General features: G+C 39.9%; 1 protein-coding gene across 1 annotated transcript; it reads left to right on the forward strand.

Moving 5' to 3' along the window:
- The first annotated feature begins 245 nt into the window (after positions 1–245).
- On the forward strand, positions 246–16,834 carry SLC7A13 (solute carrier family 7 member 13). Its single transcript, XM_070480956.1, is given in 10 exon segments — positions 246–297; positions 376–493; positions 1,561–1,637; positions 2,666–2,870; positions 2,872–2,944; positions 2,947–3,280; positions 7,370–7,495; positions 14,020–14,381; positions 16,582–16,757; positions 16,759–16,834. Coding segments are annotated over 10 exon segments (1,599 nt in total).
- Positions 16,835–17,273: the final 439 nt, after the last annotated feature.

Raw genomic sequence — 17,273 nt, forward strand, 5'->3', positions numbered from 1 at the left:
TCTGTATCTACATCTATAGCCACATCTATATCTACGTCTATCTATATTTGTTTATCTTTATTTATCTGTATCTCTATCTGAATCTCTTTCTATTTAGCTGCAAACCTATATAAATTAAAAGGATTTGTTTGTTATAGAGGTTTGACTTTGTGCATTTGTGGGAGCTGATTAAGCAGTCTCTCTGAAGGCTGTTGTCCTCAAGTCTGATACTGGGAAGTTGAAGTTCAGGTAATCCAGAAGGAATGATGGATGTCAAAGTGGAGGAGAACAAGAACAAGCTGGAACTTGCGAGCATGAGTTGGAGTCCACAAGGATGAACTGAAGTCTGTGTTAGTTCTCATTACCACTAACCTTTATTGTGTGCATAACTTGCAGAAGTTGGGGCCCTTCATCTCCGAGCTAAGCACCCTCTGACCCAGAGGTTGGAGAAGCTGAAGGAGGGTCTTGGTGAAAGTGACGTGGCTGTGGGATGTCATGGCCTCAAACCAACAAGGTGAGCCAGCAGACCCATGACAGTTACAGCAACAAGGTGGGCCCTTGTATATGAGACAGTGTATGTTGTAAGAGAAGAATTGCACAGAATACTTCTTAAAAAGGGCAAGACAGGCTTTCTTCAAGCTACTGCAGTAGGCAAAAGAGACTTCAGCCTAGAGCCGAGCTCAACTCCAAACACAGCAAAGACAGCTGGGGGTTTATAACCAAGGGGCGGAATGAGGGTGTCAGCGGATGGAAAATTATCAAGAAGAAATTGATTCGACACCAAGGACGTGGGTATTCTTGCTAAACTGCTCTGAGCAGATCAAGGAGGCGGCCTAGTGGGGAAAGGGGCTCGAAGGAGGTGGACTGAAGTTTCTCAAGGAGGGGTTTCTTGTCAGCATGAACTATCAAAACAATTGCTGTTTCACTTCTGCTCTCCAAACCTCACACGAAAGTCTTCCTTATGGTCCATTCTAACCAAGAAACTGGGGAAAGGCATTTCAGCCTGGCCAAAGAGACACGCTATGGAGCGCCCAGCCTCCTACTGGGGCCCTGTAGGAGGGTTCTAGTCCTGTTTTCCTGCTATGAGATTCTGACTGTGGGGAGAGTGTCCCCCCGCGGTCTCTCCTGAAAGTAGGTGAGTAGTTGGGGGACTCATCAACAGGACGTTGACTAACTCTGCCCCCTTCTTTGACTTTGTTTCTACCTTTTTTTTCATGAGTTAAATTGTATTTTACTCTCTTTGAAAATATTTTATTGTGATAACACTCAACATGAGATCTATCCTCTTAACAAATTTTCGGCATACATTATTGTTGACTATAATGATGCTGTACAGCAGATCTCTGGAACGCATTCATCTTAATTAGCTGAAACGTTATGACTGTGGAATAACTTCCCATTTCTGCTCCCCTCCCAGGCCCTGCTAACCACCATTCCAGTCCTTCATTTTATCAATTTGACTATTTTAGATACTCCGTGGAAGTGGAACTATGCAACACTTGTCTTTCCGTGTCTGGCTTATTCCACACACTTTGTTTCTATCCTCAGGTGAGCTTCCTGGTCCCCTTCTCTCGCTCCCAGGTCCTTGCTCTCTGGGACGCAGACCCGGTCATTGTTTACCGAGATTTATGCGGTGCTGTCAGTGGATTTTCCCGGATGCAATCTGCTACAAAACAGCCAGTTCACCCACAACCAGAGCAAAAACATAAAAATTTCATTTTCATTTACTCTTAGAGGATAATTTGGAAACGATTTACTTCTGAGGCTGGGGGTGTGCCCCGAGCTGACGAGGCTTTGAAGATACTCAAAACAATGGTTGGCGTTGTAAAGTTAATGTATGTAAGAGCCACTAAGGCCCAGGCCTCGCTCAGATGTTTAGGACCCTGCTTCCTTCTGTCTATGGGGTCGGGCCTTCTCCCGTACTTCCTGTCCACATTTTTCTGCATGTGACCCACGCTACCAGGACGATGTCTGGTTAAGGACAGGCTTATGGTGCAAGGTGTTTCACTCCCTCGCCTTGTTAATTGGCATCCATGAGCCTGATGGAAAGTAAATACTTCGTTTCTTGAAAGCTTGACGATAAGAAATGGGAGAAAGAGGGAGCAGGGTAAGCAAGAGGATAGTAAGGGAGCTAATTCTTCAGCCTTCGTGGGAGGAAGTCACGGACGCTCTCTCAAGTTGAGATGGTTAAGAATAAAAGTCTTTTCATATTATTCAGAGTTATGAAGGCAACTACCAGAAAGAACTAAAAACATACATGTTTTTAAATGGTTGTTTCCAGAGAAAACTGGGAATGTGTCTGGGAAAGAGTGAAGCGGAGCAGAAAACGCCTGCTTTTTGCTGTAATACTCTGCCTTTTGAAGTCCCTTTCTTCCATCTGAAAGTATTATTTTGATAATGATTAAAAAACAAGTCAAACTAAACCTTTCCAAGTCATCTTGCCCTATTTTACTTGGATGCATCACATGTATTTTTTAATGATTGAAAATGGGCTAGATTTAATGAAGGTGGAACAAAAAGGACAGCGCTGTCTTATTTCAGAGAATCCACGGACATCCTTTCCAGCAATATAGACAGAAAAATTCAGAAATCGTAAGTTTTAAAATTCTTCAATTACAGTGGATAAAGGGAAGACGATCCAGCTCAAAAGTGTTTGGATCTTTCTGGGTCACACGTTTTGTCACAGGTAACGTAATTGGCGCTGGAATTTTGGTGGCCCCCAAAGGAGTGTTGAAGTACTCTTCCATGAACGTGGGGCTCTCCCTGTGCATCTGGGCTGCCCGTGTCCTGTCGGCCGTGATGACTTCCCTCTGCTCAGCGGAGATAGGTACAACCTTCCCATGCAGTGGAGCTAACGTTGACTTTCTCAAGAGATGTTTTGGCAACCCCGTCTTTTCTGAGACCCTGGACGAGCTTGTTTCTGCAGCGAGGACCAGTCGCCAGCCAAGCCCTGCTTCTCGCCGAGTAATCAGCATCCAACCTCTTTATTCCAGCTGCTCTGCTCCAAATCTGCCAAAGAAATGTCTGGCGCTGGCCATATTGTGGGTTGTGGGAATTCTGAATTCTTGTGGTGGAAAAGAGATAACTTGGCTTCAGACAGCCAGCACCACGCTGAAAGTGGCCGTACTTGGCCTCATTTCCCTAAGTGGAGGGGTGTTGCTAGTGAGAGGAAGGAAGGAGAATGTAGGAAGGTTTCAGAATGCTTTTGCTTCTGAGTTCCCAGAAGCCACCCAGTATATAGAAGCTGTCTTCCAAGGATATTTTGCATATTCAGGTGGGGGATGCATTATATTTATAGCAGGTAATTAACAATCCTTTGAGAAAAAAATCACAAGCCATGACCTAATGCTCACAATGTGAAATGTACATCTTTTAACATGTTTGGGAGTTTTATTGTAAAGAAATGATTCAATATTTTTTTTCTTCTTTGTGCTTTCTAAATCAAGTGAGAACATGCCAGACTTTAAATTTTTTCCCCCATTTATTCAAATGAATAATTTTATTCTTTAATAACTATGCTATAATTATTTTATTGAACAACTTCTCTTTTTCAGCTTTCTTTTCTAGGACCACAGATATGGGACTTCCTTGTTAATCTAGTTTCTTTTTTAAGATTGGCACCTGAGCTAACATCTGTTGCCAATCTTTTTATTTTCTTCTTCTTCTTCTTCTCCCCAAAGCCCCCCAGTACATAGTTGTGTATTCTAGTTGTGGGTCCTTCTGGTTGTGCTATGTGGGACGCTGCCTCAGCATGGCCTGATGAGACTTAGGCTCTTAAGCATTTTTAAAGAGAAGAGGATCATCAACATCCTAGATTGTGCTGAGGCTGATTTATGCTCTTCCCTTCAATGTCAGGACAAAAGTTTTCTCTCTTCATTTTCAAAATCAGTCTGTTCCCTTGAACTCTATCTATATGCTTTCCCTCTCTCTCCCTCGGGAATCTTTCACATTCATTTATTTCATTTTTCTCAATTTCAACCTTTTTACTAGTTCTTTTCCTTGATGTATAAACACGAAGTAGGCTCTACCCTTGAACAAATTTTTCCCTTAATGTTAGGACCCCTTGTCGTTGCTGATGTGTCCATCACTCATGAAATCATTCCACCAGCAAATATCTTTCCAAACAGCGACTATTTTTAAAATGCTGTATTGGTGCCTTAAGATGAGTAAGATTATTCTTTACCCTAAAAAGGCTTACGGTCTAGTAGAAAAGACAATACCTAAATTTTGGTCTGACCTCTGCCACTTACAAGCTTTGGCAAGTGTCTTTACTTCTCTGGACTTCCTTTTTCTTTTCCTTCATCTGAAAAATGGGGATTATGGCTTAAAATCACTATGGTTCTGTGCCTTATAAACAAATAATGGCATGACAGTATTTAATAAATGGCCATAAGGGAACAACTTAATTACTGTGGAAATTTAGTAGAAGGCAAGATCAGCTTTTGCTATGTCGTCATGTGGAAAAGGTGGCAATTTTAATTGAATCCAGAAGATTCCAGCAGTAGAAAAATATGAGTGAAGCCGTGGAGACCTGCAGTGTGCAGGTGCATTGAAGACCCGGCACGTAGTCTTGGGTGACTGCAAAAGGCTTTCCATCTGATGGGCTTGATAGTAGATATGACGACTGGGGCAAGTCCATAGAGAGAGAATAACATGGTTTAGGGTTGGAGACAGGTGACTGGGGAATGCCAACTTTTAGGTGATAGGTAAAGAAAGGTGATCCAATGAAGAAGCCACTGGAAGTTTAGAGAATTCTTTTAAAAAATCACCATATGTTCCAAAAAGAGTTTGTAATCAAGCTGGTGAAAAGCTTTCAGAAGTTGAGGAGCATGAGGACTGATCAGAAGTCATCTCATTGACTAAGTAAGAAGTTGTCAGTGAATTTCGAGTCTGAGAGGAAAGTTACTTTGCACTGAGTTAAAAAATGGGGTCTGGAGCAAAGAAAGCAAGGAGAGGAGACTACCCTTTCATGGAGTTTGCAATTACATGCTGCACTGCAATTTGACAGGCTAGCACAACTAATGAAGCTTTCTCTTTTTCTCACTTTGTCTCTCTCTCTCTCTTTTTTTTTTCCCCTGAGGAAGATTAGCCCTAAGCTAACATCTGCTGCCAATCCTCTTTTTATTTTGCTGAGGAAGATTGAACCTAAGCTAACATCTGTGCCCATCTTTCTCTATTTTTTATATGTGGGACACCTGCCACAGCATGGATTGATAAGCAGCGTGTAGGTCCACGCCCAGGATCCAAACCTGTGAACACCTGGCAGCCAAAGTGGAGCGCGTGGACTTAACTGCTGTGCCACTGGCCGGCCCCTCTCTCTTTTAAGGATAGAAGAGATATCTCTGATTTCCATTTGAACCAATTTCATCTTGTTTCATTGCTAGATAACTTTTCTCTGCTAAAAATAGATTTACAAAATTTGCTAACCTACAAACAATTGTAGAATTCTTCACAAGCAGCTGGCAGTAAACTAAAGCTGGAGGAATTTCAGTGTATCCTGGGATTAATAATTTACTTAATAAATTTTAAGGACTGCTAAATTCTAAGTAACAGTTTTACCTGTAACATTGTAATTTGTAGGCAGCTGATTTTGCATATTGTGGGCACAACCATCTTCTAAGTTCGAGACCATGGCTATTCACCCCGTCGGATCATTATAGCCTTAAATTACGGTATGTTATGTTGCATTATATTCCCTACCTCCTCTCTATAAATCTAATACATAATGAGAAACAGTAAAAGGCCCAGAGGAAAGTCGAGTTAATCCTAAAAGTTGCCTTTTTGCTTGTTTAAAAGCTTTAACTAATAATCATAGTCATTAATAACTTATTGAGTGCTATATTTTTCATTTCCCCCAATACATGGGTGAGGAAATTGAAACTTTGACAGTCAATAAATTGTGCAGAAGCCCACAACTGGTACGTGGTGCAGGTAGCATTTAAATGAGAGTTTTTGACATTCTTTACTCTTCAACTGCTCAATGAGCCCATATTAGTGTACACCATGGACATGACATTCAACCCTGGGCAAGTGCAGATGGAAGAAATTCGACACAGGTGAAAGGACAGATATCTATTAGTCAGAGCAACTTGGCTTTAAGTAACAGAAACCTACATACATTAGCTTAAACAGTAAAAGAAGAATTTACTGGAAGGATAACGCCGTAATTCAAGGAAGACCTGAACACCCAACCTTCAGGAGCAGCAGGAACTAAGGCAGCTCTAGAACTGAAACAAACAGAGTTCTTAGCCGCCCTTCGTTTTAGCCAACATTACATTGCCGTTTTCCTGATTCTCTCAGTTTTGTTGACATTTGGTTCAAATTCTTGAGAGAAATCTTCTGTACAACAATTGACTTGCAGGGAGTCAGAGTCTGTACCTGGTTCTATTGCCAGTGGCCAGGGCACAGTTACACAGAACCATAACGTTCAATTCTTTATGTCAGGGATAATTCCCAGAGAATGGCAAAAATGGGGAAAATGGTGTGACAAATGGGACAATATTTGAGAATAAGACTATCCTGGAAAGTCCATTTATATGCTGCTAATCAAGACCTCTTTTTTCTTTTTTTGCACTTACTCTTGGCATAAAGGGAAGGTCAAGAGCCTACAGGGAGAGACGACTTATGACGGACTCTTTGACTCTTTCCATCTATGCTGTGGGACTGTCTACCAGGACAATTTTGCTGGTCAAGGAAAGTTTCCTCTCCTATTTTCCCAGAAATTATGACTTTGCTGAGATCCAAAGTAAGAGTAATGCTCAACAAGACAACTAGGAAAGAACATTTCACATGAGAGAATGGGCTCTATGGCTTCTGGGGGCACAGCAATTTTGAGGAACTGGAAAAAGTCAGAGTGGTTATAGCATAGAGAGCAAAGGGGCCCGCCCAGTTGTTACATAATACGTTCTCCCAGGACTTCATCTCTCATGGACACTCACCACAGTCACTGCTGTATGTTTCATTGATGTGAACATTTAATTAACGCACAGCTCCTTTTCTTGAGGGTAGGCTCCACGTTTGTTTCTGCTCACCACTGTATTTCCACTACCCAACTCAGCGCCTTGTACCTAACGGATGAGGCTGAACACACAGGTAGGTTCCAAACCATCCCACGGGCTCAGCTTTCATTTCATTCTTAAGAAATTTTACCACCTATGGGGAAAAGGAAGCAATGTTCCCTTTTCTTCATTTAGCACCAAGCTCAGAAAGGAGGTGGGGGTGTCACAGTTCACCAATGTAGATGTTCATGTGTGTGTGTGTGTGTGTGTGGTGGGTGGGGTGGAAAGGAAGAATCCAGCCCAATAGTTGATATATGGAGCTATTTTAAAGATAAATTTAAGAAATAATTTTTAGCAGTTGTGATTTTGCTGTTTTATGTCATATATGGGAGGTGACAAAACCCAGACAGACAATTCCAAGTGCATCCTTACCGCGTTACCTTTGGTGACTGTCCTTTATTTACTGGTTAACATTTCCTACCTGACTCTTCTGACACCCAGGGAAATCCTCTCTTCAGGTTTGTATGCAAATGACTTAGGGAATAAATAATAATTATGACCGTTCTGGTCCTTTTATTAATATTACCTAAATATTACTTTACCAGCTAAGACTGCTGTCTCCTTTTCATTATTTCATATGTAGAATCAACTTACAATAATTTTTTTTTCAGGAAGATTAGCCCTGAGCTTACTGCCAATCCTCCTCTTTTTGCTGAGGAAGACTGGCCCTGAGCTACCGTCGTGCCCATCTTCCTCTACTTTATACATGGGACGCCTACCACAGCATGGCGTGCCAAGTCGTGCCATGTCTGCACCCGGGATCCGAACTGGTGAACCCTGGGCTGCCGAGAAGCGGAACGTTCGACCTTAACCGCTGCACCACCAGGCCGGCCCCTCAACTTACAATTTTTGAAAATAGCAGATGGGCCAAAAAGCATAATTGGGTTAGAAAAGAGTTTCATGTTTACGCATGGTTTTGCGTTTTCTGATAATATGGAAAAGTATACATAATGCTGATGTATGGTGCAGACTGGGTTCAAAATATTCCTATTCCACTCATGATCTCTTCTCATCAGTGTGACCTATGTCGTCGGTGCTTATATCTGCTACAACTTTCACAACACTGATTTTCCACGTGTTCTTCTAGGTGACATCAACAGTGATAAACTTGAAATGTAGGATATTAGCAGTTAAGAGTAGATGCTAACGGTCAATTGGTGCATATAATTAACATTATTAATATGTAATATACTGTTGTTGTTTACCATAAGTAACTGTAAAATTTATGGTGGCAAAGGGCTCTGGGCATATTGGAAATTTGACTAAAAGATAAGTAATTTAGGGCCCTAAGTATAGAATAAAGAATGAAAGAATAAGAAAACCTTAAAGAAATAAACATACATTAAAAAACGAGTAACAGATTCAAGCGATAAAAGGAAGTTTGGAAAGAAATAAGGACCAGGGAACGCGGAAGACTAGCAATGTCCTAAAAGCAGAGTTAAACCTTGAGTCAGCACCTTCTCAGAAAAGCCTATCAGCCAGGACCTTCAAGACTAATCTCTTTTGAGGAGTTATTACTGGCTTGGTGAGTCTTCGAGGTACTGGCGGCGATCTAAGAGAGGTTTACTATAAACGTCCTTACATATTTCGCCTCAATTCCTGTGCCACTGCTGTGCAGGACGCTGCCGTACATGTGGCATCTGTGTTGATTCATGATGGTCTAGCTCTCTGAGCGACCTGTAGATAGTCATCATCAAGATTCTGAGAATTTGTGGGAACAAACCAAATCGGATAAGAACAAGCAGTGATTTGTTAACTACTCTGATTACATAGAGAACAAATTTACAAAGTTAATTACGGGTGTGATCAGAGCTGCTGGACGGCCGGCCTGGCCGTTGTGGCTCACTAGAGCTGGCGTCTGTTATGACTGCCAGTGCTCTGGTCATACTGGTTGTTAAAAAGTTATGAATATGTCCTCTGGTGTGTCATAAGAGTTGCCACAGTTGTGTGGGTGGCATAGCAGTTTGGACGTGTGTGGAAGACTCGTGAAATGTTCTGACCGTAATCGCTTGTGATTCGGTTTACAGTGCTTTCTCTTACAGACGTATAATCCTTAGGCCTTGTTTAAACTCTCAAATAATTTTTTTGAATTCAAATGTCTACCTTTTATTGTATTAGGAATTCAGATTAAGAAAATAATCAGAGCTATACATGAAAAATGTATGTGTAGGCACAAACACAGCTATTACATATGAAAGCAAAATATTAAAGATCACCAAAATATCCAATAAGTTTGAAATAAATAAATAATGTATGGAAACCCACATAACAGACCACTCTGAGCTTTTCCAAAGATCATATTGTTGAGGAATGCTTAAAGTAAAAGGCCAGTGCCTATAATGTAATAATGAGAGAAAAGGCAGGATCTATGTTATCACATAAAACAGAAAGTAAACAGTTAACAATGGAGATCTGCCAGAATGATATTGTGAGTATTTTTGCTTTATTCTTTATGGAATTTTCTAAATTTTCCTTAATGAACAGCATAATTTATATGATAGGTGGAAAATTTATAAGCAAAAGAAATAGATTAATAAATTAAGGAAGTTTTAGGATTAAGGAGTGAATGTTTTTAATCAAATGGGTGTATTTAAAAGATGTGAAGAGTTTCCAAAGGAATATAGAGCATCTGGAATGCAGCGTGAATTGGACGCTACATTCTATTTGGTGAACATTGAAAAAAATTATACCACTTTGTGATAAATGTTAGATTCTATGGTTTACAGAGAAAAAGTACCAATGATCTTAATATTGTAATGTTTTTGTTTGTGTCAGTGTCATATCTCTGACATTTCTTTATTGATTGTTCTCTTAGAAGAAAAACCAGTAGCCTTCATTTAGAATGAGCTCTACAGCAGGGCAGAGAACGATGCCCCTCTTGAATGACAGGTGTGGAAATGCCACAATGAGCAGCCCTGGTTCCTGGCTTTTTCCGCCTGAGGAAGCCCCACAACACACTGCTGACAGCGGTGCTCACATTTGGTGTTCTTGAGGGTTCCATGTTATATGTAAAACTAGGGAATATTGGCATAGGAAAAGACAATCTAAAATAGTAAGTAGATTGTATGGGAGCGGAGGCTAAGAAGGTTTCGCTGAGCAGAAGCAGCCTGCAGGTAGCTGGCCAAACAGGTGGCATTAAGAATTTTGAGAGGAGTTCTTTGTATATTTTGGATATTAACTCCTTATCTGATATGTGGTTTGCAAATATCTTCTCCCAATTGTTAGGTTGTCTTTTTGTTTTGTTGATGGTTTCCTTTGCTGTGCAGAAGCTTTTTAGTTTGATGTAGTCCCATTTGTTCATTTTTTCTTTTGTTTCTCTTGCCCGGTCAGACATGGGACTTGAAAATATGCTGCTCAGACCAATGTCATAGAGCGTACTGCCTATGTTTTCTTCTAGAAGTCTCATAGTTTCAGGTCTAACATTCAAGTCTTTAATCCGTTTTGAGTTGATTTTTGTGCATGGTGTAAGGGAATGGTCTACTTTCATTCTTTTGCATGTGGCTGTCCAGTTTTCCCAACACCATTTGTTGGAGAGACTCTCCTTTCTCCATCGTATGCTCTTGGCTCCCTTGTTGAATATTAGCTGTCCATAAACGTGTGGGTTTACTTCTGGGCTCTCAATTTTGTTCCATTGATCTGTGTGTCTGTTTTTGTGCCAGTACCATGCTGTTTTGGTTACTATGACTTTGTAGTATAATTTGAAATTGGGGAGTGTGATACCTCCAGCTTTGTTCTTTTTTCTCAGGAATCCTTTGGCTATTCGAGGTCTTTTGTTGTTCCATATAAATTTTAGGATTCTTTGTTCTAATTCTGTAAAAAATGTTGCTGGAACTTTGATAGGGATTGCGTTGAATCTATAGATTGCTTTAGGAAGTATGAACATTTTAACAATGTTAATTCTTCCAATCCAAGAGCACGGAATATCTTTCCATTTCTTTGTGTCTTCTTCGATTTCTTTCAACAATGTTTTATAGTGTTTGGTGTACAGATCTTTCACCTCTTTCATTAAGTTTATTCCTAGGTATTTTATTCTTTTTGTTGCAATTGTAAATGGGAAAATATACAAAGAACTCATCCAGTTCAACAACAAAAAAACCAATAATCCAATTAGAAAATGGGCAAAAGATCTGAACAGAGATTTCTCCAAAGAAGATATACAGATGGCCAACAGGCATATGAAAAGATGCTCAACATCATTAGCTATCAGGGAAATCCAAATCAAAACTACAATGAGGTATCACCTCACTCCAGTCAGAATGGCTATAATTAACAAGACAGGAAACAACAAATGTTGAAGAGGGTGTGGAGAGAAGAGAACCCTTGTTCACTGCTGGTGGGAGTGCAAACTGGTGCAGCTACTATGGAAAGCAGTTTAGAGTATCCTCAGAAAATTAAGGATAGATCTACCATATGATCCAGTTATTCCACTGCTGGGTATTTATCCAAAGAACTTGAAAACACAAAGGCATAAAGATACTTGCACTCCTATGTTCATTGCGGCATTATACACAATAGCCAAGACTTGGAAGCAACCTAGGTGCCCATCAAGGGACGAATGGATGAAGAGGATGTGGTATTTATACACGATGGACTACTACTCAGCCATAAGAAATGACAAAATCCGGCCATTTGTGACAACATAGATGGACCTTGAGGGTATTATGATGAGTGAAATAAGTCAGAGGGAGAAAGTCAAATACCATATGATCTCACTCATAAGTAGAAGATAAAAACGACAAAAAAAACACACATAGCATTGGAGATTGGACTGGTGGTTACCATTGGGGAAGGGGGGAGGGGGGAGGGCAAAAGGGGTGATTAGGGTCACATGTGAGGGGATGCACTATAATTAGCGTTCCGGTGGTGAACATGATGTAATGTATCCAGAATTCGAAATATGATGCACATCCGAAAAAAATAAAAATTAAAAAAAAAAGGAATTTTGAGAGGAAAGTGGAAATGCTAGAATCACTTACTGGTAAATTGGTTCCATTATTTTTGGGGAGCAATTTAGTAATATCTCACTTACTTAAACATCTACCTTATATACCTTTGGCTCATGAGTTCCACTTCTAAGATTTTACTCTATGAGGAGAATCCTAGCTACCAAATTTTGAAGGCACAAGCCTGTTCATTAAAGCACATTTTATATTAGCAAAAAAATTGGAAACAACCTAAAATCCACCAATATAAAATTGGTAAACAATTTAACTTACAGTTATATAATGGAATACTGAGAATTCACGAAAATAATTAAATGGATGCATATGTACTAATATGATCAAGATATATTGGAAAGTGAAAAAAGCAAGCCTAAGCATGCACACACACACACACGCGCAAACACACATGTACACACATACATACCCCTCACAGATGTTTATATGTGCATAGAAAACTTCTGGAAGAATATCCAAAAAGATGTCAACAGTAGTTACATCTGGGGTGCATGAATGAGGGATTGGCGAGGAGAAAGATATTTACTTTTCACTTCATGTGTTTCAGTGCTATTTACTTGACTTTTTACTAAAAGCATATATAATATAATTTTTAGAAGAAAAGAAATGACATACAGGAAGGAATAAAAAAGAAATCACTTGTGGGATACAGGGGAAGATTATATAGCAGAGCCAAAGTAGAATCTCCTCCAATTATAACCGACCACGTTTGTAGAATACATGACGGGAAATCAGAGAACAAGAAGGATTTCTGAAACGTGTCTGAAATGCAAAATGTGTGGCAGTAAGGGTGCCCAGGAGGAACAGCCAAGAATACCTTATTTGAAATGAGTAATAAGTGAGACAAGAGATATTTTCAAACAAGACCAAATATCATAGAATGGCACTCAAGAGAAAAGTGAAAATCACACTGGAGTTTATTTAAAATAGATTCAGAATAAAAGTCTTTAAGAACAAGAACAATTGATGATATTTTAATTTTGTTGTATTGAAAAAATTTCATTATTTGTTATAAGCCAGGATTTTGATATCCTAGCTTATATCTACATAATATGAATTGGACTCAAATAGAGTCTCATAAGCAATGGATGCTTTTCTTCATTGGTGCCTTTCATATCTGCTGACTTACATTGAACTAGTGTTCAGAAGATGTCTGCCCATTTAAGTAAAAATATCAGAATATTCTCCAAAGATGGCCAATAGCAGGGTTTCCCAATCTCAGCACTAGACATTTTGGACCTTATAATTCTTTGTTGAGGGCGCTGTCCTGTGCATTGCAGGATGTTTAGCAGCATCCTTGGCCTCTCCCCACTAGACGCCAGTAGCAATCTCCTGCTTCCCCAGTTGTAACAACCAAAAATGTCTCCAGATATTGGCAAATGACCCCTGAGGGGCAAAATTACCTCCAGTTGAGAACCGCTGGTCCACAGTTCAGACGGGCGCCCAAACGTCATAAGTATTTTAATCTGTGTGTAACTTATTTTCTCTGTCTACGTGGTTCATTTTCACTTCTGTTAAGTATTTCCAATGGCACCGTGATCTGGGGTCTTCGTCAGTCTCAGTCCCGGGTCAGCAGCCTCGCCCTGGGCTTTTTGACTCTGACGGTCAGCACTCTCTAAAGTAGTTTTGGAAAACAAGCACGCATTCAATCATCCACTCAACAGAATCAACTCATTCCACAAGTATTACGGAAAACCTACTATATGTCTGTCCCTGAGTGAAGTACTAGTTTGACAGAAAAGAAATGGATAAGCCTTGCCCTCAAGAAGGGAAGCTCCTTGGGGTCTATTGGGGAGGACATATAAGATAATAACCATTTATGATACAGCGTGATAGGGCTAAAATGCACACATGCAAATGGTGTCATGTAAGTATAAGTAAGGAAATAAACAATGAAATTAAAATTCAATTTTCTTAATTACTTTTTAAATTGCCTGCTTTGGTTTTGAAATAATTTTTAAAGGTTTATGCTTAGTTTCTCTTTTTAAATACATTTCCTGTTCCACGTTTTTGTTTTTCTGCAGATGCCGTGGTTGTCATGTGGTCTGACAGAGTCATCCCCTCATTAACACGGGTTATCCCTTTTGCTATTTCTGTCTCTTCATTCAGCAACCTTCTGGCGAACATATTTGAATCATCAAGAATGACATATATTGCAGGCCAAGAGGGCCAGCTGCCTTTGTTGTTTAATATGCTTAATATTCCCTTTTCTCCATTTATGTCTGTGCTACTACTTGTCACTGTGGCATCTGTTGGGGTTGTCTCCACAAACCTAATTGATTTGATAAACTATCTTTATTTTGCAAGTTCTATTTGGTCTTTACTGTCAATGATAGGAATACTAAAACCAAGATACCAAAAGCCCAATCTACCTAGACCTTATAAGGTAAAAGTGAGTTTTCTAAGTTTTTCTGTGTGAAATAGAAGATGTTGGGTGTAACCGTATTTGAAAACTATATTCAGAACATCTATAAGTAGATCTGTTTTTCTACTGCAAACTGTGAAACACGTAAAGACAATCTGGGCTGTTTTCATTTTCATTTTTTTTTTTTTAAGATTTTATTTTTTCCTTTTTCTCCCCAAAGCCCCCCAGTACATAGTTGTATATTCTTCATTGTGGGTCCTTCTAGTTGTAGCATGTGGGATGCTGCCTCAGCGTGGTTTGATGAGCAGTGCCATGTCTGTGCCCAGGATTCGAACCAACGAAACACTGGGCCACCTGCAGCGGAGCGCGCGAACTTAACCACTCAGCGACGGGGCCAGCCCCCTCATTTTCATTTTTATTGGGCAGACTTTACTCAGTGTAAAATCTCTTAGGTTCCATCAGGTTTATTGGAGAGAAGCATAGACCTGTGGGTGGTTGGACAGATCATTACAAGTCTTTTGACCAGAGACTGCTGTGTACTTAGGTAGCTACTCATGCACATCAGCATCTTCCACCGTCCGGGCAGGATTTAGCAGGCAGGAGACAGAAGAGGCAGGTGCTGCCGAGGCGTCACAGCCATGACGTCTCTCGTCCTGAAACATCAACTTAGTTTGATCACCGACAAATTTCATCTTTTCAGCCGGACTTACTTTTAAACTTCCTTTCCGTCTAGATGAGGAAGAGTTTTACGGCAGAGCCCTTTATTCGTGGAAGAGGAAGTAAGCAGACACTTGGCAGCATAAGGATGCTGTTGGAGAAAGGTGGTCCTGATGCTGCATCATAGAAGAGGAGAATAGTCTTGGTTGGATAGGCATCATCTTAAGAGCTTTGCCTGAATTATCACATTTAATCCTCTTAGTAATACAAAAGGCAGATACTAAAGTTATCCCCATTTTACAGATGAGGAAGCAAGTTTAGAAAAGCTAAGTCCCTTGTCCAAGCTCACACAGCATGGAGCAGAGCCGAGATTCAAATCCAGGCAGTCTCTTTGCCTCTCAGGACACACAGAATATAGGAAGGAACACGGGGAGGAAGAAAACAGTGCTCTCATCATTAACCCCGCTTGGGTTACAACCATCCTTCTATTTCAGTGTTCTCTTCTTCCATCTAGCCGTCCCCTAACTGTTGTGTATTCGAGTGTCATTTAATGAGAAGCAACTATATTTTAAGTCTCTTGCGCCGTATTGTGGGTACAGGAAGGAATAAGACTTAGCTCTTGCTTTTGGACAGGGCATAATCCACCTAGTCAGGTGAACCAACAAGCATCATGTGATCATTGCCACACGGTGACCTGCAGAGGATGCTCAGAGAATACCTGCGGGAGGGGAATCATCTTGTTATCTAACCTCTGATTCTCAGCTTCTTCAGATCTAAAATGCCAATGAATAATGTCTACCTCCTAGGAATGGAAGATGTATTAAATGAGCTAAGGCATGCAAATAATCCAGAGTCTCTACCGACATTGATAGTTGTTATTATTTATAGTGTTATTCGATATACCAGCTATAGATTTATATCTCTCTCTTACAGACATTTCAGAAGTGACTGCCTACTGAATCTTCTCCCTGGTTGGGTAATGTTTGGTGCAGGATGCTTACAATCCTAACACAAAGTACCAGAGATAGGGGAGCTTCAAGGGTTTTGGCAAGAACAAAAACAAAAAAACCCACCAAAAATAGAACTGTCCTGGCCACAGTTTTTGTTTTGATTTATTTTGTCTTTAATAGACTGAGCCCATAAAGCCATAATATTTACCTGTCAATATCTGCCTGGGTAACAGAGGGCGGGAGGATAATCTGTGTTTTTAACATGAATTTCTTACTGCCTTGAGTTATTTTCCTGGGAAAATTGTTGCGAAAAGGAACTCCCTCTTAACAAATTCATGCCACCTGGATCAGAGATGGTTATCTTAACAGCAAATGGTCACGATTATTTCTACTCCTGAACAGCCAACTGCTAGATGTTCATTCCCTTCAAAGAAAACTCTGACAGTGACAGTCTTTGACATCCTAACTCCTACGCCAGGTTTATCTAAACTCGTAGATAATTAGCCCACTTTCTATTGTTGGCTTAGAGCTTATTTCTTGTTTATATAAATATGCAGGCACTTAATGAGGGTTTTCATATCTAATTTTTTTTTTTGAGTTTTGCTCTTTTTCAGGTGTTTTTGCCATCTCCATTGGCAACAGTGGCCACCAACCTGTGTACGGTTTTGATACCTTTGGTGAAGTCTCCACGTATACATTATGTCTATACGTGTCTCTTTATTCTCAGTGGACTGCTGTTTTATATACCTTTAGTATATTTTAAATTGAAGTTGGTTTGGTTTGAGAAGATGGCAATTGCTGTCTAATATTTGCATCCCTAATGTGTCTGTTGAACAGATGTCAGAAGTAGAAACTGTTAAAAAATAGCCTTCTGAAAATACGTCAAATTACAAATAAAGATTAAGCACATGATGGAACATAAATGATGAAATGCTCATGGTAACTCTCTTTCTAGAATGAGATAATGTATAAAAAATGCTCAGGACAATACCTAACTTTAAAAACACACAAAAATTGTTATGAGTAACCAAGCTCTGTTTTGTTTGGCGAAAAGCTCACGTCTTGGTTTGCATTGCTTGATATATCGATGATGTCTCTCCCACTCTCTCATTTTTTTCTGCACCCCACCCCTCCTCTACCGAATTTGTAGTGTTCTTATAATAAAAGTTAACAGCTAAAAATAAAAGAACATTCTCTTCGTCTTTCCTGAGTCCTTCTTTTGGTGCTGATTAGAAGATAGAATAATTCCATTTGTCTTATTAGCTTCTCCTTACTCCTAGTATTTTGCCAATCTAAAATTCATTTA

Source organism: Equus asinus, chromosome 12 (genome assembly GCF_041296235.1).
Source record: "Equus asinus isolate D_3611 breed Donkey chromosome 12, EquAss-T2T_v2, whole genome shotgun sequence".
NCBI classification, from domain to species: domain Eukaryota; kingdom Metazoa; phylum Chordata; class Mammalia; order Perissodactyla; family Equidae; genus Equus; species Equus asinus.